General features: G+C 50.0%; 1 protein-coding gene across 4 annotated transcripts in view; it reads right to left on the bottom strand.

Moving 5' to 3' along the window:
- The window catches only part of LMF1 (lipase maturation factor 1), a 227315-nt gene that overhangs the window by 111666 nt on the left and 90211 nt on the right, over positions 1–25438 (bottom strand). For 3 of the 4 annotated variants that reach the window (XM_087878504.1, XM_087878506.1, XM_087878505.1), the window contains one exon: positions 7920–8068. In XM_087878504.1, the coding sequence (XP_087734630.1) occupies positions 7920–8068 (149 nt within the window). Of the gene's footprint in view, positions 1–7919; positions 8069–9685; positions 9794–25438 lie in introns of those variants that run through there. The other variant, XM_060685292.2, reaches the window with a different exon arrangement.

The raw sequence follows: 25438 nt of genomic DNA, 5'->3' as shown, positions 1-25438 counted from the left end.
TCTTTAATTCCAGGTTGCTCCTGTCCTCGATTAGTTTCCATCCTTTGCTTCTTCTTTTTTTTTTTAATTGAAAAGTTTTTTTAAAAAAATTTTACAAACAATTTTCCCACCCCTCCTCCCCCATCCCAACCCACCCCTCCTCCCCCCCCCCCGGACTTCCCAGAGCAAAATACAGGGTATAGCATTTAACAAACATAAGCTAACATATGCAAACTATCTATAAACTCCTATCTCCCTCTTGCACTTTAACTCCACTTTACATGACTGAATATAAGAATTCCCTTAAATATCTTTTTTTCATTCATAAGCTATTTGAAACTTTTTAGTCCCATATTTATTTTGAATATAGTCAATCCATCTTCTCCATTCCAATATATATCTTTCATTTGAGTAATCCTTCAAATATGCTGAAATTTTAGCCATCTCCGCTAAATTCACTACTTTTAGTGTCCATTCTTCAATAGTAGGTAGATCTTCCTTCTTCCAGGACTGTGCCACCAAAAGTCTGGCTGCGGTTATTAAGTTCAAAATCAAATTAGTCTCTATAACCATACAATCTGTAATTATACCCAATAAAACAACTGCACATAAAAAGGTTGTATAATATATTGATATAGAAACGGAGTTAGTCAAAGACTGTATGATAAAATGGGCACAAAATATTGAGGAACCAATAATGAGGGAAACATGGGAAAAAATATGGGTTAGAAACGTAAAATTTACGCAAGCCCAAAACTTGAGAGAAAATTTTTATAAAATGTTTTATAGATGGCATCTAGATCCTAAAAATTTAGCTTGTATGTATCCAGGTTTACAATCCAAGTTTTGGAGATGCAAGTGTGATGATGCCACGTATTATCATATATGGTGGACATGTAAAAAAAATCAAGGCATTTTGGATTAAAATTTGGTGGATTATGCAAAATATTCTTAAAAAGAAGATAAAGTTCATCCTTTGCTTCTTACACCTGGTTCTCCCAGCCAATAGTCCACAACCTGCCCCACTGCCCACCCCGTCTTCCCATAAATATATTTCCAGGTGGCTCAATTCGGCTCTGCTCTGCATCCTTCCCCAGGTTTAAAAAGTCCCACTTAATTTTTCTTCTGTTTAAATAGCTCCATTTTTACCTACTGTGTTCTCTTGTTTTGATGGATGGCCTTACAGTGGCAAAATGAAGATTTGCTTTGGAATTTACCTGGCTGGGATATTTGGTTTCCAACTGATGAGTCTCCAAGGCAATTTTTTAATTGAATTTCATTTACCGTGTTTCCCTGAAAATAAGACCGGGTCTTATATTAATTTTTGCTCCAGAAGACACATTAGGGCTTATTTTCTGGTTAGGTCTTATTTTTGGGGAAATATGGTACTAAATGCATCCATCTGGCTGACACTCTTAACTGGGGCTTATTTTGGGGGTTGGGCTTATATTACGAGCATCCTGAAATATCATGCTAGGACTTATTTTCCAGTTGGGTCTTATTTTCGGGGAAACAGAATAGTTTTAACCATCCAGAGTTGTTGTGTGTAGGCTGGTGGAATTTTTAAATAAATAAATAGTTTTAAAGTTATTGATAACGCTATTAACTATTTTACATTTAATAAACAAATAATTTGTTTTTAAAAATATCACTGCCTTAAGGCCGCTTAAAACACTCAAAGTTTCTAAAATGTTCAAATAAAGAAAAACAATGATGTAATTAATGGCTTTGGAGAAGATCAGAAGTATAATATAAATCAATCAACGAACAAACTGAATACGAAGGGAGATTAAAAGGTCTAATGGCTCCTCGCAGTGCTGTTTTATATTATATTTTATTCTGACATCTGTCAATCTCTGTCACCACAGACCTTTGAAAAGTCTTTTGAGACCCACTCGTTTTCCACCAATTTTTTTTTGAGCTGTGATCTTACAGATTGCCATAGTTTACTGGTGCCAATCTGTTAAAGGAGAGAAAAATATCTGCTTCATTGTTGTCACACATTAATTATTTTTACTTGTTTGCATTTTTATTTAAGTATGCTAAATAAGCCAAGACTGGGACATCTTACTGTATCAATCAGAAAGGAACATTTTCTTCCCTAAATAATTAACTTAAAAAAAAAAAAGCAGGGCCATCTTAGATTTGTTGAGAATAGGTTGCAGGAGGCAGGTACATTACTTCCTTTTTGCATACTTCCTTTTCAAGGATGACTTTGTATAAATATACAAAAGTATGAAGGCTATTGCTTAACGCATTGTAAGCCGCCCTGAGTCTCCGGAGAAGGGCGGCATATAAATCAAATTAAAAAAAAAAAAAAGGATCTTGTCTAGGCTTTGAAATAAGGCAGGGTGGAGTTTGATTACGGCTTGGATGGGAGACCACAAGGAAATCCCAGGCAGAGTGGGATAACAGGAAAAAAAGTCCCAGAAATATAAATGGTGAACCATTTCTACATGGAACCATAGCTGAGAAGATTTACAGATTTACAGATTAGCAGAGTTGGAAGGGATCTTATAGGTCATTTAGTCCAACACCCCTGTTCAGGCAGGAGACCCTACACCATTTCTGACAAATAGCAGTCCAATCTTTTCTTGAAAGTCTCAAGGGATGAAGCTCCCAGAACTTCCAAAGGCAACTTCTGTTCCATGGGTTGATTGTTCTGTCAGAAAATTCCTCCTCATTTCTAGGTTGAATCTCTCCAGTTTCCATCCATGATTCCTTGTCTGATCTTCAGGTGCTCTGGAGAATAGCTTGACCCCTCCTCTCTGTGGCAGCCCCACAAGTATTGGAAGACTGCTATCCTGTCTCCCCTGGTCCTTCTCTTCACTAGACTAGCCATGCCCAGTTCCTGCAACCGTTCATCGTATGTTTTAGCCTCCAGTCCCCTAATCACCCTGGTTGCTCTTCTCTGCACTCTTTCTAGAGTCTCAAGAACTTTTTTATAGTGTGGTGACCAAAATTGGAATGCAGTATTCTAGGTGTGGTCTTACTAAGGCTTTATAGAGTGGTATTAGTACCTCCCTTGATCTTGATTGTATCCCTCTGTTAATGCAATTTAGGATTGCATTGGCTCTTTTGGTTGCCGCTGCACACTGCTGGCTCATATTTAGAGAGACTACATGCCTTGGCAATCCTGTTTATGGTGGGGGTTAGTAAATTTATTTTAAATATGGAATACCTTAATTTCACAACTGTCTTGCAAATGCAAAGAATCTGACGATGTACATAGGAATAATTTCCTTTTCTCACACATTTGTTTTGTGGTGGAAATACACACATTTCTAGCCCTGACATTTGGGGGAGGGGGCTATGTTTCTTAAAACTGATCCCTCCATCACTTCAGCTGTACCAAATTATTTCTAATCCCCTTCCCTGGAATGCCTCATCCAAATACAAATTGGCATCTTTTCCACTGGTGAGTCCCCCCTTTCAGTTACCGGGGGGGGGGGGTAGCCTGGAATTTTAATGCCAGCCTTATCCACAAGTCTTAAAGTTGCCAAGGTTGGAGACCCCTGAATTAGGAGAAAGTGACAGAAGAAATAATTCGCGCTTTTCAGTCTTAAGTAAATTTCTGCCTTGGAGATAGAGAGCAGAAGTGAACGTTATGGAAATTTAGAAAGCTCCCAGAGGAACCCAGGTGTGCCATTTTTAATACCGGTAGATAGAAATGACTTTTAATAAGCTCAAACACCCGTCGTAGAGCTGCTCAAACATCGTGAGGAGGAGACTTTATTCTGCAGGGTTGAAGACGAAGGCAGTCGAATTTAGCCGCCTGTCATCAAGCTGTCACCTGTTCTGGTACTCTGACATCCCAGAGTCGATGCACAATTATCTTTACATTTTGACTTTGCTTATCACGGGAATCTAGGCGGTGATCATCTCCAGCAAAGAGCTGTGAGCCACCAGTTAGCGCTAAGAGAAGAGAGTCAGTCCAAGGCTGGCTGGAGAAACATCACTTTCAGAAAACAGCCCTCCTTCCTTTGGCTTCTTCTGACTCTCTGCCTTCCTTGAACTTGCATTGAAGAGCAACAGCTCTTGAAGATGCCACGTATTATCATATTTGGTGGACATTAAAAAAATTAAGGCATTTTGGATAAAAATATGGTGGATTATGCAAAATATCCTTAAAAAGAAGATAAAATTCACACCACAGTTTTTTCTGTTAGGTATAATTACAGATTGTAACGTTATCGAGACTAAGCTGATTTTAAATTTAATAACTGCAGCTAGACTCTTGGTGGCGCAGTACTGGAAGAAGGAAGATTTGCCTACTATTGAAGAATGGACATTAAAAGTAGTCAACTTAGCAGAGACGGCCAAAATTTCAGCGTATTTGAAGGACTATTCAAATGAAAGATATATATCGGAATGGAGAAGATGGATTGATTATATTCGAAACAAATATTGGACCAAAAAGTTTCAAATAGCTTATGAATGAAACTTATATTTTCTTTTTGAAATATGATTAGATAGTGGTAAGGGGAGTTAAAAACCAAGAAGGAGTTTGGAGACTATAGAAAGTTAGCTTATTTTAACTTATGTTTATTATGTTATACCCTGTTTTTGCTCTGGGAAGTCCGGGGGGTGGTGGTTGGGGGGAGGGGGGTTAGAGGGAGAGGGGGAGGGAAGGGGGTGGAAGGAGAGGGGTGGAGGGGAGAAAATTGTTGTATTGATTAAAACTTTTTAAATAAAAAAAAAGAGCAATAGCGCTTAGACTTACTGTATATACTGCTTCACAGTGTTTTACAGCCCTCTCTAAGCGGTTTACAGGATCAGCCTATGGCCCCCAACAATCTGGGTCCTCGTTTTACCAACCTCGGAAGGATGGAAGGCTGATTCAACCTTGAGCTGCTCAGGATCGAACTGCTGGCAGTGGGCAGAATTAGCTTGCAATACTGCATTCTAACCACTGTGCCACCACTGAACTTACATCGGCCTTTTTTCCCATAATAAGCGGTGCCTTCCTCCTTCAAAGTCTTGTGTAGCATGCATTTCCTTTCTTTTCAAAGAAATTCTACACAGCTTTAGCCAATATTGAAATGGATGTTTCTTTGTTTTTTTCCCCAATTGCCTGAGGAGTAGGGTACTCTGGACAGACCATGAAATGATTGGGAATAATGACACCATCAAATAAACACTTAGTAAAAGACATAGAACAAGAAGAATGAGCCAAGAAAGAAAATATCTCTTAGCCACTAACCCAGGGGTCTGCAACCTTAAGCACTCAAAGAGCCATTTGGACCCGTTTCCCACAGAGAAAAAAAAAAAAACACTGGGAGCCACAAAACCTGGTTGGGCGTGGCCAACTCAACATCACTCACTCCCACCCAGTCACATGACTCCCCTAGCCACGCCTACCCAGCTGGTTATTAGGGCAGAGAACCGGTTGTTCTCTCCCTCTCTCTGTCTCTCTCTCCGCCCTCTGTATTCTCTCTCTCTCCCTCTCTCTCTTCCCCTCTCTCCCTGTATCTCTCTCTCTCTCTGTATCTATGTCTCTCTCTCCCCCTCTCCCCCTCCCCGTATCTCTCGGATTTCCAAGGCCAGGCAAGGAGTAACTGGGAGGGGAGGGTGAGGGGTGGGGCCATCCAATGATGGGACAGGAAGCTGCAGCAGAGGGGCCAAAGAACCGCATGCGGCTCCGGAGTCGCGGATTGCTGACACCCACACTAACCAGTGTAATGTAGCAACTTAAAATTCCAACTAACTATGAGGTTCTGTCCTTAAGAAATGGCTGTGGAATTTCTCCTTCCTCTGGAAAAATCTGGAGGAACTTTGGCAGAAAAATTCTCAAGGAGATCCTGGAAATAAGGAGGGATTTTCTAACAGTATGAACTATTAAGCAGTAGATCAGGTTGCCTTTCGGAATTTGGGGGCTCTGTTGCTGGAGGTTTTCTAGAAACGATTGGAAGAAAATGATTGTCCCAAATGGTTTGAAGACTTTGGGAGGAAGCTTGGACTAGAAGACTAGAAAACTAGACTAGACTAGAAGACTTCCCAGTTTTCCCAGTTGCAATGTACAGCTGGGAAAGTTGGACCATAAGGAAGGCTGAGCGCCAAAGAATTGAGGCCTTTGAACTCTGGTGCTGGAGAAGACTCCTGCGAGCCCCTTGGACTGCAAGGCGATCCAATCGGTCAGTCCTAGAGGAGATCAACCCTGACCGCTGTTTAGAAGGCCAGATCCTGAAGAGGAAACTCAAATACTTTGGCCACCTAATGAGGAGGAAGGACTCCCTGGAGAAGAGCCTAATGCTGGGAACGATTGAGGGCAAAAGAAGAAGGGGAAGGCAGAGAACGAGGTGGCTGGATGGAGTCACTGAAGCAGTCGGCGTGACATTAAATGGTCTCCGGGGGATGGTAGAGGACAGGAAGGCCTGGAGGAACGTTGTCCATGGGGTCACGATGGGTCGGACACAACTTTGCAACTAAAAACAACAACAGAAGACTTCCAAAGTCCCTTCCAGTCCTATAATTCTATGGTATGTTCCCCGTCAGATGGGAAACGAAGAGATGATCCCTAGCAGTTAAGAACATTTGATTTCCTTTTTCCAACTCTGAGAGCAACACAGGTAGTCCTCGACTTACGATCATAATTGAGCCCTGAACATTTGTTCAGTGAGCTTTACAACCTTTCTTGCCATTGTTGTTGAGCGAAACACTGCAGTTGTTAAGTTAGTCACACAATTGTTGAGTAAATCAGGGTTCCCCATTGACTTTGCTTGTCAGAAGGTCTCAAAAGGGGATCTGGGACACTGCGGCCGTCATAAATATGAGTCAGTGTGAGAACTGTCTGAATTCACATGAGTCGAAGGCTCTCTTGAGAGTTCTCTATTTCGTGAATAAAATAAATCCATCCCTTTCTCCCCGTCAGGCATCATTTTCTTTTTTTCTTTTTTCTTTTTAAAACAAAACTTTATTAAACATATAAAATATACAGACGACAATACATAAAAAGAAAAAGTGACTTTGGTCACATGTCCATTATCTTATTAACGGTGCATATTTGTTAATTATTATTATCGTACAGAATTTTACATTTACTCTCATTTCTGCAAGTTATCCAATCATACCACTTATTCCACGCTATATAACATTTTGAATCTACCTTATCCTTCAATTCAAATGTTAGTTTGTCCATTTCCGCACAGTTATAGATTTTTTGGATTAGCAATTGATCTGTTGGCAGTTGATCAGTTTTCCAACATTGGGCGAGCGCCAATCTGGCTGCAGTGACTATGTGTAATATTAAATACTTTATTTCTTTCCTATAGTTTTCTTTAATCATCCCTAGTAGGAAAATCTCTGGTTTGAGTTCTATTTTTTCCAATGGTTTTTTTATTTATTTATTTATATGCTGCCCTTCTCCGGAGACTCAGGGCGGCTTACAATGCGTTAAGCAATAGCCTTCATACTTTTGTATATTTTATACAAAGTCATCTTATTGCCCCCACAAACTGGGTCCTCAATTTACCCACCTTAGAAAGGATGGAAGGCTGAGTCAACTTTGAGCCTGGTAAGAATTGAACTCGCAATAATTGCAGGCAGCTGGATGTTAAATGCTGCCTTAGGAGGCATTAGCCTCCTACGCCACTCAGGCTCCTACTACAGCCTTCATACTATTGTATATTTTATACAAAGTCAGCTTATTGCCCCCACAAACCGGGTCCTCATTTTACCTACCTTAGAAAGGATGGAAGGCTGAGTCAACCTTGAGCCTGGTGAGAATTGAACTCACAGTAATTGCAGGCAGCTGGAAGCTAAATACTACCTTTAACAGTAGCATTAGTCTGCTGCGCCACTCAGGCTCCTGTCCAAATTCTTATTTTTCCCTCAATATTTCCTAATTTCTTCCACGTCTGGTGGCTTTGCCCAAAAATTAGGAAATATTGGGCATCGTTTTCATGCCTCCGGCAAAACAATTCCTACCATGACGGACTTACCGCTCCAAGCATGATTCTGAAAATAAGCCAACGATAGGCCCAGATGACAATAAAGGAAGGAGGGGTATCCTTGGCCACCCGGGAAAGAGTCCACAAAGGACACAGGAAGATTGCCAAAAACCCGGTTTCCAGAAGCTGCGATTCCCAACCTGGAAGAAATGATGGAGAGTGCATCAGACTGCTGCAAACAATAAGGCAGGTTATTGATGTGGGGTAAAAAAAGGCATCCTAAAGCAGCTGAAAGAGGCACTTTGCAAAGCACGTGGGAAGGGTCCCTCTTTGGAGTTTGAAAGCCACAATGGCATTTGAAGGCGAGTGGGACTGTTTGCATGTTTGCACATCCACAGCCATCTGCTTCCCATCCCATGATCGCTTTATTTTGCAATTAAAATCCACCTGAAGACTTCGTGCATTTTTCATGTATATTTCTTTTAACACAGTACGGACCTTTTGGTCTGCCTATATAACAGTGGGATGTTACAGATGATCTCCATCTCTTTCCCTCTCTCTCTCTCTCCCTTTCTCTCTTTCTTTCTCTCTCTCTTTTCCTTTCTCTCTTCTTTCTCTCTTTCTCACTCTTTCTTTCTCCCTCCCTTTCTTTCTCTTTCCCTCTCACTTTCTTTCTCTCCCTTTCTCTTTCTCCCTTTCTCTCTTCCTCCCTTTCTCTCTCTCTCTCCCTTTCTCACTCTCTCTCTATCTTTCTCTCCCTTTCTCTCTCTGTTCTTTCTCTCTTTCTTTCTCTCTTTCTCTCTCTCCTCTCTCTCTTCTTTCTCACTCTCTCTCCTCTTTTCCTTTCTCACTCTTTTCGTTTCTCACTCTTTCTCTCTCCCTTTCTCTCTCTTTCTTTCTCCCTCCCTTTCTCTCTCTTTTGCTCTTTCTCTCTCTTCTTTCTCTCCTTCTCTCTCTCTCTTTCTCTCTTTTCCTTTCTCTCTTCTTTCTCTCTTTCTCACTCTTTCTTTCTCCCTCCCTTTCTTTCTTTTTCCCTCTCCCTTTCTTTCTCTCCCTTTCTCTTTCTCCCTTTCTCTCTTTCTCCCTTTCTCTCTCTCTCCCTTTCTCACTCTATCTTTCTCACTTTCTTTCTCTCTCCCTTTCTCTCTGTTCTTTCTCTCTCTCTCTTCTTTCTCACTCTCTCTCCTCTTTTCCTTTCTCACTCTTTTCCTTTCTCACTCTCTTTTCCTTTCTCACTCTCTTTCTTTCTCTCTCCCTTTCTCTCTCTTTCTTTCTTTCTTTCTCCCTCCCTTTCTCTCTCTTTCGCCCTTTCTCTCTCTCCCTTTCTCACTCTCTTTCTCTCTCTCCCTTTCTTTCTCGCTCTCTTTCTTTCTTCACAGGTATCCAGTAAGAGCCACCACAATGCCAGGTGTATCATGATGGTCCTAGGACAAATGACACTCCATCACATGCTAACCTCCTGTTCAAAACAAATAATAAAATACTGTGAGCACGAAAGGAAAAGTTGGAGACAGGGAGTCCTTGACTTATGACCACAATTGAGCCCAAAATTTCTGTCATTTAATGAAACATTTGTTAAGTGAGTTTTGCCCCGTTTTATGACCTCTCTTGCCACAGTTATTAAGTGAATCACTGAAGGTCGCCAAAGGGGATTGCATAACCGTCATAAATATGAACCAGTTGCCGATCACGTGACCAGGGGGATGTTGCAAAGGTTGTAACTCAAAAACGGGCATGAGCCAAATTTTTCAGTGCCGCTGTAACTTTGAACGGTCCCTAAACAGAACCGTTGTAAGTAAAGGACTCCCCATACTTACAAGGGAGATGTTACTGTATTAAAAGATGTTACAGCCACTCATCAGCAAAGTTCTCGTGGTGATATGCCATTATGGGAACATCAAAGGAGAAGGGTTGGGATGTTGAATCTGATAGGATGACACAACGAAGAGAAGCACGTTTGAGAGGATATATATTTATCCACCCAGTATTTTGCTTTACTTCTTTTCCATTCAAGACAGCTGTCAGGCAGGAAGGGAACAATTCCACCCAATCTCATGCAAATGGCAACCCTTTGCATAAAATTTTCCTCCAACAATGGCCAAATATCCAAATGATTATTAAGAAAAGTGGCAGAGAAGAGTAAAGCGATCCAGCAGCTAAGTCAGCAGCTGGTCACCTCTGCTTTAAAGAAGCAATACAGCACAACCCTCTGGAATCAGCTGCCTCCAGAGATAAGGAGAATCCAAGACCTCGGTGCCTTCCGCCGTGCCCTAAAAACCTTCTTTTTCCAGCAAGCCGGGCTGGCCTAACACTTTTTAAAATGTTTTTAATTGTTTGTTATTGTTTTTTATCATGGGGCCAAATTTATATATATCTTTTTAATTGTATTTTAATGTTTGTAGTTTATGCTTTTACTTGGCTGTTCACCGCCCTGAGTCCTCAGGGAGAAGGGCGGTATACAAATTTAAAAATAAATAAATAAATAAATAAAATCTTGGGAGACACACACACACATGCACACACACAGTTTCTTTTTCAGACAACCATGTTGTCCAAACTAAATGTTATACATGTTCTAATTATATATATTTATTTTATTTATTTATTTGTCAACAAGTACAAGGAAACAAGTAACAGTATAGCCATAGACATGGACACAAAAAAAATGGCACAAATAAAAGGAAATAAATAAGCGAAACATAGCCATAAGCACATAGGATGATTACATATCAATGGAAACAGTGGGACAGGGACGGTAGGCACGCTGATGCGCCTATGCACGGCCCCTTAGGGACCTCTGAAGAAATGTGAAAGGTCCACGGTAGGCAGGCCTAACAGGATCAGGTAGAGTGTTCGTGACATTTTCTACTCTATTGCAGAAGTCATATTTCCTACAATCAAGATTAGAGCTATTTACATTGAGTTTGAATCTATTGATAGCCCTTGTATTATTGCGGTTGAAATTAAAGGACTCATTTACAGGTAGGACGTTTTTGGTAAATAATCTTACGAACTAAGCATAGGTCGGAACGTAGACGGCGTAGTTCAAGGCTACCCAGATGTAAAATTTCAAGCCTGGTGGTATAGGGAATTTTATTTTGAGCAGAAGATTTGAGGGCTCTTCTAGTAAAAATCCATATAGTCCTCAATCCGGTACTCCAGAGGCTTTGACACTAGATTTGGAAGAATTTCCCTATTTCCTATTTCCCTATTTCTTAAATGTTAAAACATTCCTAACAGGTAAATTGGGTACCATTTCAGAACTGTCCACCTATGTATGAGTTATACAATAGCAATAGCACTTAGACTTATATACCACTTCATAGTGCTTTATAGCTTTCTCTAAGTGGTTTACAGAGGAGGAGGAGGAGGAGGAGGAGGAGGAGGAGGAGGAGGAGGAGGAGGAGGAGTGGGAGGAGGAGAATGGGAAGAGAAGAAGAAGGAGAAGGAGGAGAAGGAGAAGGAGAAGGAGAAGGAGAAGGAGAAGGAGAAGGAGAAGGAGAAGGAGAAGGGGGAGAAGGAGAAGGAGAAGGAGAGAAGAAGGAGAAGAGAAGGAGGAGGAGGAGAGAATGGGAAGAGAAGGAGAAGGAGAAGGAGGAGGAGGAGGAGAATGGGAAGAGAAGAAGAAGGAGAAGGAGGAGAGGAGAAGGAGAAGGAGAAGGAGAGAAGGAGAAGGAGAAGAGAAGGAGGAGGAGGAGAGAATGGGAAGAGAAGAAGAAGGAGAAGGAGGAGGAGGAGGAGAATAGGAAGAGGAGAAGAAGGAGAAGGAGGAGAGGAGAAGGAGAAGGAGAAGAAGGAGAAGAAGAGAAGGAGAAGGAGAAGAGAAGGCGAAGGCGAAGGAGGAGGAGGAGGAGGAGAATGGGAAAAGGAGAAGGAGGAGGAGAAGGAGAAGGAGAAGGAGAAGGAGAAGGAGAAGGAGAAGGAGAAGAAGGAGCTATTCATTCAGTCCGACTCTTGGTGATTCTATGGGCCAGGTCTCTCCACATCTTCTGACCTTGCACTACTTTTCTGAGTTGTTCTATGCCAGTGATGACAAACCTTTTAGACGCCGAGTGCCCAAACTGTGTGCGTGTGCTTGCCCAAACTGAAAGGTGCGTGTGAAGGTGCGTGCACGTGCACATGTGCAAACGTGCATGCATGCGCAGCAGAGACCTGAAGACCCGAAGACCGGCAGGGGGAGGGGCATCCCAACACTGGCAGCGTGGCAAGAGGTAAGACCTTTTTCTTTCGTGAGCTTCTGTTTCGTCGTTTGCAGGGAAACAGAAGCTCACGAAAGAAACGCCACGGAGATCTGACTTGGGGCGATGGCACGTGTGCCAGCAGAGAGGGCTCTGTGTGCCACCTCTGGCAGGCGTGCCACAGGTTCACCGTCACGGTTCTATGCTCTGGCTGGGGTCAGCCTTGATGGTGCAGATTTGGAAGAGACTGCCACATGGCTTGAGCCAGCCTGCAGCTGAATTGACCAGCAGCCAGACTATAACCACGATTCATACAGAGATGCAACAGGCAGACTCATGGGTCTATAGGAGTGGAGAAAAAAAACTGAAATTCGTGGAGGTCTTTTTTTTTCTGATCAGAAACTCAATCACCTCGCTAGAGGATGTCCCTCTGAGCAGAAGTCTGAAAAATACAGGCTGAAGGACCTAATTAAGTAATTGTGAAACTGGATTGCTCCAGGTTTCACTCCTTTGAAGATTAGAATAGAGCTGGAAGGGACAGGGAAGGGAAGGGAAGGGAACAGAAGAGAAGAGAAGAGAAGGGAAGGGAAGGGAAGGGAAGGGAAGGGAAGGGAACAGAAGAGAAGAGAAGAGAAGAGAAGGGAAGGGAAGGGAAGGGAAGGGAAGGGAAGAGAAGAGAAGAGAAGAGAAGAGAAGAGAAGGGAAGGGAAGGGAAGGGAAGGGAAGGGAAGGGAAGGGAAGGGAAGGGACAGGGAAGGGAAGGGAAGGGAAGAGAAGGGAAGGGAAGGGAAGAGAAGGGAAGGGACAGGGAAGGGAAGGGAAGGGAAGAGAAGGGAAGGGAAGGGAAGGGAAGGGAAGGGACAGGGAAGGGAAGGGAAGGGAAGAGAAGAGAAGGGACAGGGAAGGGACAGGAAAGGGAAGGGAAGAGAAGGGAAGGGAAGGGAAGGGAAGGGACAGGGAAGGGAAGAAGGGAAGGGAATGGACAGGGAATGGAAGGGAAGGGAAGGGAAGGGAAGGGACAGGGAAGGGAAGGGACAGGGAATGGAAGGGAAGGGAAGGGAAGGGAAGGGAAGGGACAGGGAAGAGAAGAGAAGGGACAGGGAAGGGACAGGAAAGGGAAGGGAAGAGAAGGGAAGGGAAGGGAAGGGACAGGGAAGGGAAGAAGGGAAGGGAATGGACAGGGAATGGAATGGAAGGGAAGGGAAGGGAAGGGACAGGGAAGGGAAGGGACAGGGAATGGAAGGGAAGGGACAGGGAAGGGAAGAAGGGAAGGGAAGGGAAGAGAAGGGAAGGGAAGGGAAGGGAAGGGACAGGGAAGGGAAGAAGGGAAGGGAATGGACAGGGAATGGAAGGGAAGGGAAGGGAAGGGAAGGGAAGGGACAGGGAAGGGAAGGGAAGGGACAGGGAAGGGAAGGGAAGGGAAGGAAGGGAAGGGAAGGGAAGGGAAGGGAAGGGAAGGGAAGGGAAGGGAAGGGGACAGGGAAGGGAAGGGAAGGGAAGGGACAGGGAAGAGAAGGGAAGGGAAGGGAAGGGACAGGGAAGGGAAGGGAAGGGAAGAGAAGGGAAGGGAAGGGAAGGGAAGGGAAGGGAAGGGAAGGGAAGGGAAGAGAAGGGAAGGGAAGGGAAGGGAAGGGAAGAGAAGGGACAGGGAAGGGACAGGAAAGGGAAGGGAAGAGAAGGGAAGGGACAGGGAAGGGAAGGGAAGGGAAGAGAAGAGAAGGGAAGGGAAGGGAAGGGAAGGGAAGGGAAGGGAAGGGAAGAGAAGGGAAGGGACAGGGAAGGGACAGGAAAGGGAAGGGAAGAGAAGGGAAGGGACAGGGAAGGGAAGGGAAGGGAAGGGAAGGGAAGGGAAGGGAAGGGAAGGGACAGGGAAGGGAAGGGAAGGGAAGAGAAGGGAAGGGAAGGGAAGGGAAGGGAAGAGAAGGGACAGGGAAGGGACAGGAAAGGGAAGGGAAGAGAAGGGAAGGGAAGGGAAGGGAAGGGACAGGGAAGGGAAGAAGGGAAGGGAATGGACAGGGAATGGAAGGGAAGGGAAGGGAAGGGAAGGGAAGGGACAGGGAAGGGAAGGGAAGGGAAGAGAAGGGAAGGGAAGAGAAGAGAAGAGAAGGGAAGGGAAGGGAAGGGAAGGGAAGGGACAGGGAAGGGAAGGGAAGGGAAGGGAAGAGAAGGGAAGGGAAGGGAAGGGAAGGGAAGGGAAGGGAAGAGAAGGGAAGGGAAGGGAAGGGAAGGGAAGAGAAGGGACAGGGAAGGGACAGGAAAGGGAAGGGAAGAGAAGGGAAGGGAAGGGAAGGGAAGGGACAGGGAAGGGAAGAAGGGAAGGGAATGGACAGGGAATGGAAGGGAAGGGAAGGGAAGGGAAGGGAAGGGAAGGGACAGGGAAGGGAAGGGACAGGGAAGGGAAGGGAAGGGAAGGGAAGGGAAGGGAAGGGACAGGGAAGGGAAGGGAAGGGACAGGGAAGGGAAGGGAAGGGAAGGGAAGGGAAGGGAAGGGAAGAGAAGGGACAGGGAAGGGACAGGAAAGGGAAGGGAAGAGAAGGGAAGGGAAGGGAAGGGAAGGGAAGGGACAGGGAAGGGAAGAAGGGAAGGGAATGGACAGGGAATGGAAGGGAAGGGAAGGGAAGGGAAGGGACAGGGAAGGGAAGGGACAGGGAATGGAAGGGAAGGGAAGGGAAGGGACACGGAAGGGAAGGGAAGGGAAGAGAAGGGAAGGGAAGGGAAGGGAAGGGAAGGGAAGGGAAGGGAAGGGAAGGGAAGAGAAGGGACAGGGAAGGGACAGGAAAGGGAAGGGAAGAGAAGGGAAGGGACAGGGAAGGGAAGGGAAGGGAAGAGAAGGGAAGGGAAGGGAAGGGAAGGGAAGGGAAGGGAAGGGAAGGGAAGAGAAGAGAAGGGAAGGGAAGGGAAGGGAAGGGAAGGGAAGAGAAGGGACAGGGAAGGGAAGAAGGGAAGGGAAGGGAAGGGAAGAGAAGGGAAGGGAAGGGAAGGGAAGGAACAGGGAAGGGAAGAAGGGAAGGGAATGGACAGGGAATGGAAGGGAAGGGAAGGGAAGGGAAGGGAAGGGACAGGGAAGGGAAGGGACAGGGAATGGAAGGGAAGGGAAGGGAAGGGAAGGGAAGGGAAGGGAAGGGACAGGGAAGGGAAGGGAAGGGAAGGTACAGGGAAGGGACAGGGAAGGGAAGGGACAGGGAATGGAAGGGAAGGGAAGGGAAGGGAAGGGAAGGGAAGGTACAGGGAAGGGAAGGGAAGGGAAGGGACAGGGAATGGAAGGGAAGGGAAGGGACAGGGAATGGAAGGGAAGGGAAGGGAAGGGAAGGTACAGGGAAGGGACAGGGAAGGGAAGGGACAGGGAATGGAAGGGAAGGGAAGGGAAGGGAAGGGAAGAGAAGGGACAGGGAAGGGACAGGAAAGGGAAGGGAAGGGAAGGGAAGGGAAGGGAAGGGAAGGGAAGGGAAGGGAACAGAAGAGAAGAGAAGAGAAGAGAAGGGAAGGGAAGGGAAGGGAACAGAAGAGAAGAGAAGAGAAGAGAAGGGAAGGGAAGGGAAGGGAAGGGAAGGGAAGGGAAGAGAAGAGAAGAGAAGAGAAGGGAAGGGAAGGGAAGGGAAGGGAAGGGAAGGGAAGGGAAGGGAAGGGACAGGGAAGGGAAGGGAAGGGAAGAGAAGGGAAGGGAAGGGAAGAGAAGGGAAGGGACAGGGAAGGGAAGGGAAGGGAAGAGAAGGGAAGGGAATGGAAGGGAAGAGAAGAGAAGGGACAGGGAAGGGACAGGAAAGGGAAGGGAAGAGAAGGGAAGGGAAGGGAAGGGAAGGGACAGGGAAGGGAAGAAGGGAAGGGAATGGACAGGGAATGGAAGGGAAGGGAAGGGAAGGGAAGGGACAGGGAAGGGAAGGGACAGGGAAGGGAAGGGAAGGGAAGGGAAGGGAAGGGAAGGGAAGGGAAGGGAAGGGAAGGGAAGGGACAGGGAAGAGAAGAGAAGGGACAGGGAAGGGACAGGAAAGGGAAGGGAAGAGAAGGGAAGGGAAGGGAAGGGAAGGGACAGGGAAGGGAAGAAGGGAAGGGAATGGACAGAGAATGGAAGGGAAGGGAAGGGAAGGGAAGGGACAGGGAAGGGAAGGGACAGGGAATGGAAGGGAAGGGACAGGGAAGGGAAGAAGGGAAGGGAAGGGAAGAGAAGGGAAGGGAAGGGAAGGGAAGGGACAGGGAAGGGAAGAAGGGAAGGGAATGGACAGGGAATGGAAGGGAAGGGAAGGGAAGGGAAGGGAAGGGACAGGGAAGGGAAGGGAAGGGACAGGGACAGGGAAGGGAAGGGAAGGGAAGGGAAGGGAAGGGAAGGGAAAGGACAGGGAAGGGAAGGGAAGGGACAGGGAAGGGAAGGGAAGGGAAGGGAAGGGAAGGGAAGGGAAGGGACAGGGAAGGGAAGGGAAGGGAAGGGACAGGGAAGAGAAGGGAAGGGAAGGGAAGGGACAGGGAAGGGAAGGGAAGGGAAGAGAAGGGAAGGGAAGGGAAGGGAAGGGAAGGGAAGGGAAGGGAAGGGAAGAGAAGGGAAGGGAAGGGAAGGGAAGGGAAGAGAAGGGACAGGGAAGGGACAGGAAAGGGAAGGGAAGAGAAGGGAAGGGACAGGGAAGGGAAGGGAAGGGAAGAGAAGGGAAGGGAAGGGAAGGGAAGGGAAGAGAAGAGAAGGGAAGGGACAGGGAAGGGACAGGAAAGGGAAGGGAAGGGAAGAGAAGGGAAGGGACAGGGAAGGGAAGGGAAGGGAAGGGAAGGGAAGGGAAGGGAAGGGAAGGGAAGGGAAGGGAAGGGACAGGGAAGGGAAGGGAAGGGAAGAGAAGGGAAGGGAAGGGAAGGGAAGGGAAGGGAAGGGAAGGGAAGGGAAGGGAAGAGAAGGGAAGGGAAGGGAAGGGAAGGGAAGAGAAGGGACAGGGAAGGGACAAGAAAGGGAAGGGAAGAGAAGGGAAGGGAAGGGAAGGGAAGGGACAGGGAAGGGAAGAAGGGAAGGGAATGGACAGGGAATGGAAGGGAAGGGAAGGGAAGGGAAGGGAAGAGAAGGGAAGGGAAGGGAAGGGAAGGGAAGGGACAGGGAAGGGAAGGGAAGGAAGAGAAGGGAAGGGAAGAGAAGAGAAGAGAAGGGAAGGGAAGGGAAGGGAAGGGAAGGGACAGAGAAGGGAAGGGAAGGGAAGGGAAGAGAAGGGAAGGGAAGGGAAGGGAAGGGAAGGGAAGAGAAGGGAAGGGAAGGGAAGGGAAGGGAAGAGAAGGGACAGGGAAGGGACAGGAAAGGGAAGGGAAGAGAAGGGAAGGGAAGGGAAGGGAAGGGACAGGGAAGGGAAGAAGGGAAGGGAATGGACAGGGAATGGAAGGGAAGGGAAGGGAAGGGAAGGGACAGGGAAGGGAAGGGAAGGGAAGGGAAGGGAAGGGAAGGGAAGGGAAGGGACAGGGAAGGGAAGGGAAGGGAAGGGAAGGGAAGGGAAGGGAAGAGAAGGGAAGGGAAGGGAAGGGAAGGGAAGAGAAGGGAAGGGAAGAGAAGGGAAGGGAAGGGAAGGGAAGGGAAGGGAAGAGAAGGGAAGGGAAGGGAAGGGAAGGGAAGAGAAGGGACAGGGAAGGGACAGGAAAGGGAAGGGAAGAGAAGGGAAGGGAAGGGAAGGGAAGGGAAGGGAAGAGAAGGGAAGGGAAGGGAAGGGAAGGGAAGGGAAGAGAAGGGAAGGGAAGGGAAGGGAAGGGACAGGGAAGGGAAGGGAAGGGAAGGGAAGGGAAGGGAAGGGAAGGGAAGGGAAGGGAAGGGAAGGGACACGGAAGGGAAGGGAAGGGAAGAGAAGGGAAGGGAAGGGAAGGGAAGGGAAGGGAAGGGAAGGGAAGGGAAGGGAAGGGAAGGGAAGGGAAGAGAAGGGACAGGGAAGGGACAGGAAAGGGAAGGGAAGAGAAGGGAAGGGACAGGGAAGGGAAGGGAAGGGAAGAGAAGGGAAGGGAAGGGAAGGGAAGAGGAAGGGAAGGGAAGAGAAGAGAAGGGAAGGGAAGGGAAGGGAAGGGAAGGGAAGAGAAGGGACAGGGAAGGGAAGAAGGGAAGGGAAGGGAAGGGAAGAGAAGGGAAGGGAAGGGAAGGGAAGGAACAGGGAAGGGAAGAAGGGAAGGGAATGGACAGGGAATGGAAGGGAAGGGAAGGGAAGGGAAGGGAAGGGACAGGGAAGGGAAGGGACAGGGAATGGAAGGGAAGGGAAGGGAAGGGAAGGGAAGGGAAGGTACAGGGAAGGGACAGGGAAGGGAAGGGACAGGGAATGGAAGGGAAGGGAAGGGAAGGGAAGGGAAGGGAAGGGAAGGGAAGAGAAGGGACAGGGAAGGGACAGGAAAGGGAAGGGAAGGGAAGGGAAGGGAAGGGAAGGTACAGGGAAGGGAAGGGAAGGGAAGGGACAGGGAATGGAAGGGAAGGGAAGGGACAGGGAATGGAAGGGAAGGGAAGGGAAGGGAAGGGACAGGGAAGGGAAGGGAAGGGAAGGTACAGGGAAGGGACAGGGAAGGGAAGGGACAGGAATGGAAGGGAAGGGAAGGGAAGGGAATGGAAGGGAAGGGACAGGGAAGGGACAGGAAAGGGAAGGGAAGGGAAGGGAAGGGAAGAGAAGGGAAGGGAAGGGAAGGGAAGAGAAGGGACAGGGAAGGGACAGGAAAGGGAAGGGAAGAGAAGGGAAGGGACAGGGAAGGGAAGGGAAGGGAAGAGAAGGGAAGGGAAGGGAAGGGAAGGGAAGAGAAGAGAAGGGAAGGGAAGGGAAGGGAAGGGAAGGGAAGAGAAGGGACAGGGAAGGGAAGAAGGGAAGGGAAGGGAAGAGAAGGGAAGGGAAGGGAAGGGAAGGGACAGGGAAGGGAAGAAGGGAAGGGAATGGACAGGGAATGGAAGGGAAGGGAAGGGAAGGGAAGGGAAGGGACAGGGAAGGGAAGGGACAGGGAATGGAAGGGAAGGGAAGGGAAGGGACAGGGAAGGGAAGGGAAGGGAAGGGACAGGGAAGAGAAGGAAAGGGACAGGGAAGGGAAGGGACAGGGAAGGGACAGGGAAGGGAAGGGACAGGGAAGGGAAGAAGGGAAGGGAATGGACAGGGAATGGAAGGGAAGGGAAGGGAAGGGAAGGGAAGGGACAGGGAAGGGAAGGGACAGGGAATGGAAGGGAAGGGAAGGGAAGGGACAGGGAAGGGAAGGGAAGGGAAGGGACAGGGAAGAGAAGGGAAGGGAAGGGACACGGAAGGGAAGGGAAGGGAAGAGAAGGGAAGGGAAGGGAAGGGAAGGGAAGGGAAGGGAAGAGAAGGGAAGGGAAGGGAAGGGAAGAGAAGGGACAGGGAAGGGACAGGAAAGGGAAGGGAAGAGAAGGGAAGGGACAGGGAAGGGAAGGGAAGGGAAGAGAAGGGAAGGGAAGGGAAGGGAAGGGAAGGGAAGGGAAGGGAAGGGAAGGGAAGGGAAGGGAAGAGAAGAGAAGGGAAGGGAAGGGAAGGGAAGGGAAGAGAAGGGACAGGGAAGGGAAGAAGGGAAGGGAAGGGAAGGGAAGAGAAGGGAAGGGAAGGGAAGGGAAGGGACAGGGAAGGGAAGAAGGGAAGGGAATGGACAGGGAATGGAAGGGAAGGGAAGGGAAGGGAAGGGACAGGGAAGGGAAGGGACAGGGAATGGAAGGGAAGGGAAGGGAAGGGAAGGGAAGGGAAGGGAAGGGAAGAGAAGGGAAGGGAAGGGAAGGGAAGGGACAGGGAATGGAAGGGAAGGGAAGGGAAGGGAAGGGAAGGGGAAGGGAAGGGAAGAGAAGGGAAGGGAAGGGAAGGGAAGGGAAGGGACAGGGAAGGGAAGAAGGGAAGGGAATGGACAGGGAATGGAAGGGAAGGGAAGGGAAGGGAAGGGAAGGGACAGGGAAGGGAAGGGACAGGGAATGGAAGGGACAGGAAAGGGAAGGGAAGAGAAGGGAAGGGAAGGGAAGGGAAGGGAAGGGAAGGGAAGAGAAGGGAAGGGAAGGGAAGGGAAGGGACAGGGAAGGGAAGAAGGGAAGGGAATGGACAGGGAATGGAAGGGAAGGGAAGGGAAGGGAAGGGAAGGGAAGGGACAGGGAAGGGAAGGGACAGGGAATGGAAGGGACAGGAAAGGGAAGGGAAGAGAAGGGAAGGGACAGGGAAGGGAAGGGAAGGGAAGAGAAGGGAAGGGAAGGGAAGGGAAGGGAAGGGAAGGGAAGGGAAGGGAAGAGAAGAGAAGGGAAGGGAAGGGAAGGGAAGGGAAGAGAAGGGACAGGGAAGGGAAGAAGGGAAGGGAAGGGAAGGGAAGAGAAGGGAAGGGAAGGGAAGGGAAGGGACAGGGAAGGGAAGAAGGGAAGGGAATGGACAGGGAATGGAAGGGAAGGGAAGGGAAGGGAAGGGAAGGGACAGGGAAGGGAAGGGACAGGGAATGGAAGGGAAGGGAAGGGAAGGGAAGGGAAGGGAAGGGAAGGGAAGAGAAGGGAAGGGAAGGGAAGGGAAGGGACAGGGAAGGGAAGAAGGGAAGGGAATGGACAGGGAATGGAAGGGAAGGGAAGGGAAGGGAAGGGAAGGGACAGGGAAGGGAAGGGACAGGGAAGGGAAGGGACAGGAAAGGGAAGGGAAGAGAAGGGAAGGGAAGGGAAGGGAAGGGAAGAGAAGAGAAGGGAAGGGAAGGGAAGGGAAGGGAAGGGAAGAGAAGGGACAGGGAAGGGAAGAAGGGAAGGGAAGGGAAGAGAAGGGAAGGGAAGGGAAGGGAAGGGACAGGGAAGGGAAGAAGGGAAGGGAATGGACAGGGAATGGAAGGGAAGGGAAGGGAAGGGAAGGGAAGGGAAGGGACAGGGAAGGGAAGGGACAGGGAATGGAAGGGAAGAGAAGGGAAGGGACAGGGAAGGGAAGGGAAGGGAAGAGAAGGGAAGGGAAGGGAAGGGAAGGGAAGGGAAGGGAAGGGAAGGGAAGGGAAGGGAAGAGAAGAGAAGGGAAGGGAAGGGAAGGGAAGGGAAGAGAAGGGACAGGGAAGGGAAGAAGGGAAGGGAAGGGAAGGGAAGAGAAGGGAAGGGAAGGGAAGGGAAGGGACAGGGAAGGGAAGAAGGGAAGGGAATGGACAGGGAATGGAAGGGAAGGGAAGGGAAGGGAAGGGAAGGGACAGGGAAGGGAAGGGACAGGGAATGGAAGGGAAGGGAAGGGAAGGGAAGGGAAGGGAAGGGAAGGGAAGGGAAGAGAAGGGAAGGGAAGGGAAGGGAAGGGACAGGGAATGGAAGGGAAGGGAAGGGAAGGGAAGGGAAGGGACAGGGAAGGGAAGGGAAGGGAAGGGACAGGGAAGAGAAGGGAAGGGAAGGGACACGGAAGGGAAGGGAAGGGAAGAGAAGGGAAGGGAAGGGAAGGGAAGGGAAGAGAAGGGAAGGGAAGGGAAGGGAAGAGAAGGGACAGGGAAGGGACAGGAAAGGGAAGGGAAGAGAAGGGAAGGGACAGGGAAGGGAAGGGAAGGGAAGAGAAGGGAAGGGAAGGGAAGGGAAGGAAGGGAAGGGAAGGGAAGGGAAGGGAAGGGAAGAGAAGAGAAGGGAAGGGAAGGGAAGGGAAGGGAAGAGAAGGGACAGGGAAGGGAAGAAGGGAAGGGAAGGGAAGGGAAGGGAAGAGAAGGGAAGGGAAGGGAAGGGAAGGGACAGGGAAGGGAAGAAGGGAAGGGAATGGACAGGGAATGGAAGGGAAGGGAAGGGAAGGGAAGGGAAGGGACAGGGAAGGGAAGGGACAGGGAATGGAAGGGAAGGGAAGGGAAGGGAAGGGAAGGGAAGGGAAGGGAAGGGAAGGGAAGGGAAGGGAAGGGAAGAGAAGGGAAGGGAAGGGAAGGGAAGGGACAGGGAAGGAAGAAGGGAAGGGAATGGACAGGGAATGGAAGGGAAGGGAAGGGAAGGGAAGGGAAGGGACAGGGAAGGGAAGGGACAGGGAATGGAAGGGAAGGGAAGGGAAGGGAAGGGAAGGGACAGGGAAGGGAAGGGAAGGGAAGGTACAGGGAAGGGAAGGGACAGGGAAGGGAAGGGACAGGGAATGGAAGGGAAGGGAAGGGAAGGGAAGGGAAGGGAAGGGAAGGGAAGGGAAGGGAAGGGACAGGGAAGGGAAGAAGGGAAGGGAATGGACAGGGAAGGGAAGGGAAGGGAAGGGAAGGGAAGGGACAGGGAAGGGAAGGGAAGGGACAGGGAAGGGAAGAGAAGGGAAGGGAAGGGACAGGGAAGGGAAGGGAAGGGAAGAGAAGGGAAGGGACAGGGAAGGGAAGGGAAGGGAAGGGAAGGGAAGAGAAGGGAAGGGAAGGGAAGGGAAGGGAAGGGAAGAGAAGGGAAGGGAAGGGAAGGGAAGGGAAGGGAAGGTACAGGGAAGGGAAGGGACAGGGAAGGGAAGGGACAGGGAATGGAAGGGAAGGGAAGGGAAGGGAAGGGAAGAGAAGGGAAGGGAAGGGAAGGGAAGAGAAGGGAATGGACAGGGAAGGGAAGAAGGGAAGGGAATCGACAGGGAAGGGAAGGGACAGGGAAGGGACAGGGAAGGGAAGGGACAGGGAAGGGACGGGAAGGGAAGGGAAGGGAAGGGAAGGGAAGGGAAGGGAAAGGAAGGGAAGGGAAGGGAAGGGAAGGGACAGGGAAGGGAAGGGAAGGGAAGGGACAGGGAAGGGAAGGGAAGGGAAGGGAAGGGACAGGGAAGGGAAGGGACAGGGAAGGGAAGGGACAGGGAATGGAAGGGAAGGGAAGGGAAGGGAAGGGAAGGGAAGGGAAGGGACAGGGAAGGGAAGAAGGGAAGGGAATGGACAGGGAAGGGAAGGGAAGGGAAGGGAAGGGACAGGGAAGGGAAGGGAAGGGAAGGGACAGGGAAGGGAAGAGAAGGGAAGGGAAGGGAAGGGACAGGGAAGGGAAGGGAAGGGAAGAGAAGGGAAGGGACAGGGAAGGGAAGGGAAGGGACAGGGAAGGGAATGGACAGGGAAGGGAAGGGAAGGGAAGAGAAGGGAAGGGACAGGGAAAGGAAGGGAAGGGACAGGGAAGGGAAGGGAAGGGAAGGGACAGGGAAGGGACAGGGAAGGGAAGGGACAGGGAAGGGAAGGGACAGGGAAGGGACAGGGAAGGGAAGGGAAGGGAAGGGAAGGGACAGGGAAGGGACAGGGAAGGGAAGGGAAGGGACAGGGAAGGAAAGGGACAGGGAAGGGAAGGGAAGAGAAGGGAAGGGAAGGGACAGGGAAGGGAAGGGAAGGGAAGGGAAGGGACAGGGAAGGGAAGGGAAGGGACAGGGAAGGGAAGGGAAGAGAAGGGAAGGGAAGAAGGGAAGGGAATCGACAGGGAAGGGAAGGGAAGGGAAGAAGGGAAGGGAATGGACAGGGAAAGGAAGGGAAGGGACAGGGAAGGGAAGGGAAGGGAAGGGAAGGGACAGGGAAGGGACAGGGAAGGGAAGGGACAGGGAAGGGAAGGGAAGGGAAGGGAAGGGAAGGGACAGGGAAGGGAAGGGAAGAGAAGGGAAGGGAAGGGACAGGGAAGGGAAGGGACAGGGAAGGGAAGGGAAGGGAAGGGAAGGGACAGGGAAGGGACAGGGAAGGGAAGGGAAGGGACAGGGAAGGGAAGGGACAGGGAAGGGAAGGGAAGAGAAGGGAAGGGAAGGGAAGGGAAGGGAAGGGAAGAGAAGGGAAGGGAAGGGAAGGGAAGGGAAGGGAAGGGAAGGGAAGAGAAGGGAAGGGAAGGGAAGAGAAGGGAAGGGAAGGGAAGAGAAGGGAAGGGAAGGGAAGAGAAGGGAAGGGAAGAAGGGAAGGGAATCGACAGGGAAGGGAAGGGAAGGGAAGAAGGGAAGGGAATGGACAGGGAAAGGAAGGGAAGGGACAGGGAAGGGAAGGGAAGGGAAGGGACAGGGAAGGGACAGGGAAGGGAAGGGACAGGGAAGGGAAGGGAAGGGAAGGGACAGGGAAGGGACAGGGAAGGGAAGGGAAGGGACAGGGAAGGGAATGGACAGGGAAGGGAAGAAGGGAAGGGAATCGACAGGGAAGGGAAGGGACAGGGAAGGGACAGGGAAGGGAAGGGACAGGGAAGGGACGGGAAGGGAAGGGAAGGGAAGGGAAGGGAAGGGAAGGGAAAGGAAGGGAAGGGAAGGGAAGGGAAGGGAAGGGACAGGGAAGGGAAGGGAAGGGAAGGGACAGGGAAGGGAAGGGAAGGGAAGGGAAGGGACAGGGAAGGGAAGGGACAGGGAAGGGAAGGGACAGGGAATGGAAGGGAAGGGAAGGGAAGGGAAGGGAAGGGAAGGGACAGGGAAGGGAAGAAGGGAAGGGAATGGACAGGGAAGGGAAGGGAAGGGAAGGGAAGGGACAGGGAAGGGAAGGGAAGGGAAGGGAAGGGACAGGGAAGGGAAGAGAAGGGAAGGGAAGGGAAGGGACAGGGAAGGGAAGGGAAGGGAAGAGAAGGAAGGGACAGGGAAGGGAAGGGAAGGGACAGGGAAGGGAATGGACAGGGAAGGGAAGGGAAGGGAAGAGAAGGGAAGGGACAGGGAAAGGAAGGGAAGGGACAGGGAAGGGAAGGGAAGGGAAGGGACAGGGAAGGGAAGGGAAGGGAAGGGACAGGGAAGGGAAGGGACAGGGAAGGGACAGGGAAGGGAAGGGAAGGGAAGGGAAGGGACAGGGAAGGGACAGGGAAGGGAAGGGAAGGGACAGGGAAGGAAAGGGACAGGGAAGGGAAGGGAAGAGAAGGGAAGGGAAGGGACAGGGAAGGGAAGGGAAGGGAAGGGAAGGGACAGGGAAGGGAAGGGAAGGGACAGGGAAGGGAAGGGAAGAGAAGGGAAGGGAAGAAGGGAAGGGAATCGACAGGGAAGGGAAGGGAAGGGAAGAAGGGAAGGGAATGGACAGGGAAAGGAAGGGAAGGGACAGGGAAGGGAAGGGAAGGGAAGGGACAGGGAAGGGACAGGGAAGGGAAGGGACAGGGAAGGGAAGGGAAGGGAAGGGAAGGGACAGGGAAGGGAAGGGAAGGGACAGGGAAGGGAAGGGACAGGGAAGGGAAGGGAAGGGAAGGGAAGGGACAGGGAAGGGAAGGGAAGGGAAGGGAAGGGAAGGGAAGGGAAGGGACAGGGAAGGGAAGGGAAGAGAAGGGAAGGGAAGGGACAGGGAAGGGAAGGGACAGGGAAGGGAAGGGAAGGGAAGGGAAGGGACAGGGAAGGGACAGGGAAGGGAAGGGAAGGGACAGGGAAGGGAAGGGACAGGGAAGGGAAGGGAAGAGAAGGGAAGGGAAGGGAAGGGAAGGGAAGGGAAGAGAAGGGAAGGGAAGGGAAGGGAAGGGAAGGGAAGGGAAGAGAAGGGAAGGGAAGGGAAGAGAAGGGAAGGGAAGGGAAGAGAAGGGAAGGGAAGGGAAGAGAAGGGAAGGGAAGAAGGGAAGGGAATCGACAGGGAAGGGAAGGGAAGGGAAGAAGGGAAGGGAATGGACAGGGAAAG

The sequence above is a fragment of the Pantherophis guttatus genome, chromosome 14 (genome assembly GCF_059756535.1).
Source record: "Pantherophis guttatus breed Tessera chromosome 14, ASM5975653v1, whole genome shotgun sequence".
Classification (NCBI taxonomy): domain Eukaryota; kingdom Metazoa; phylum Chordata; class Lepidosauria; order Squamata; family Colubridae; genus Pantherophis; species Pantherophis guttatus.
Note: the sequence above shows the minus strand (reverse complement) of the source record. Positions and strands in the feature narration are given on the sequence as shown.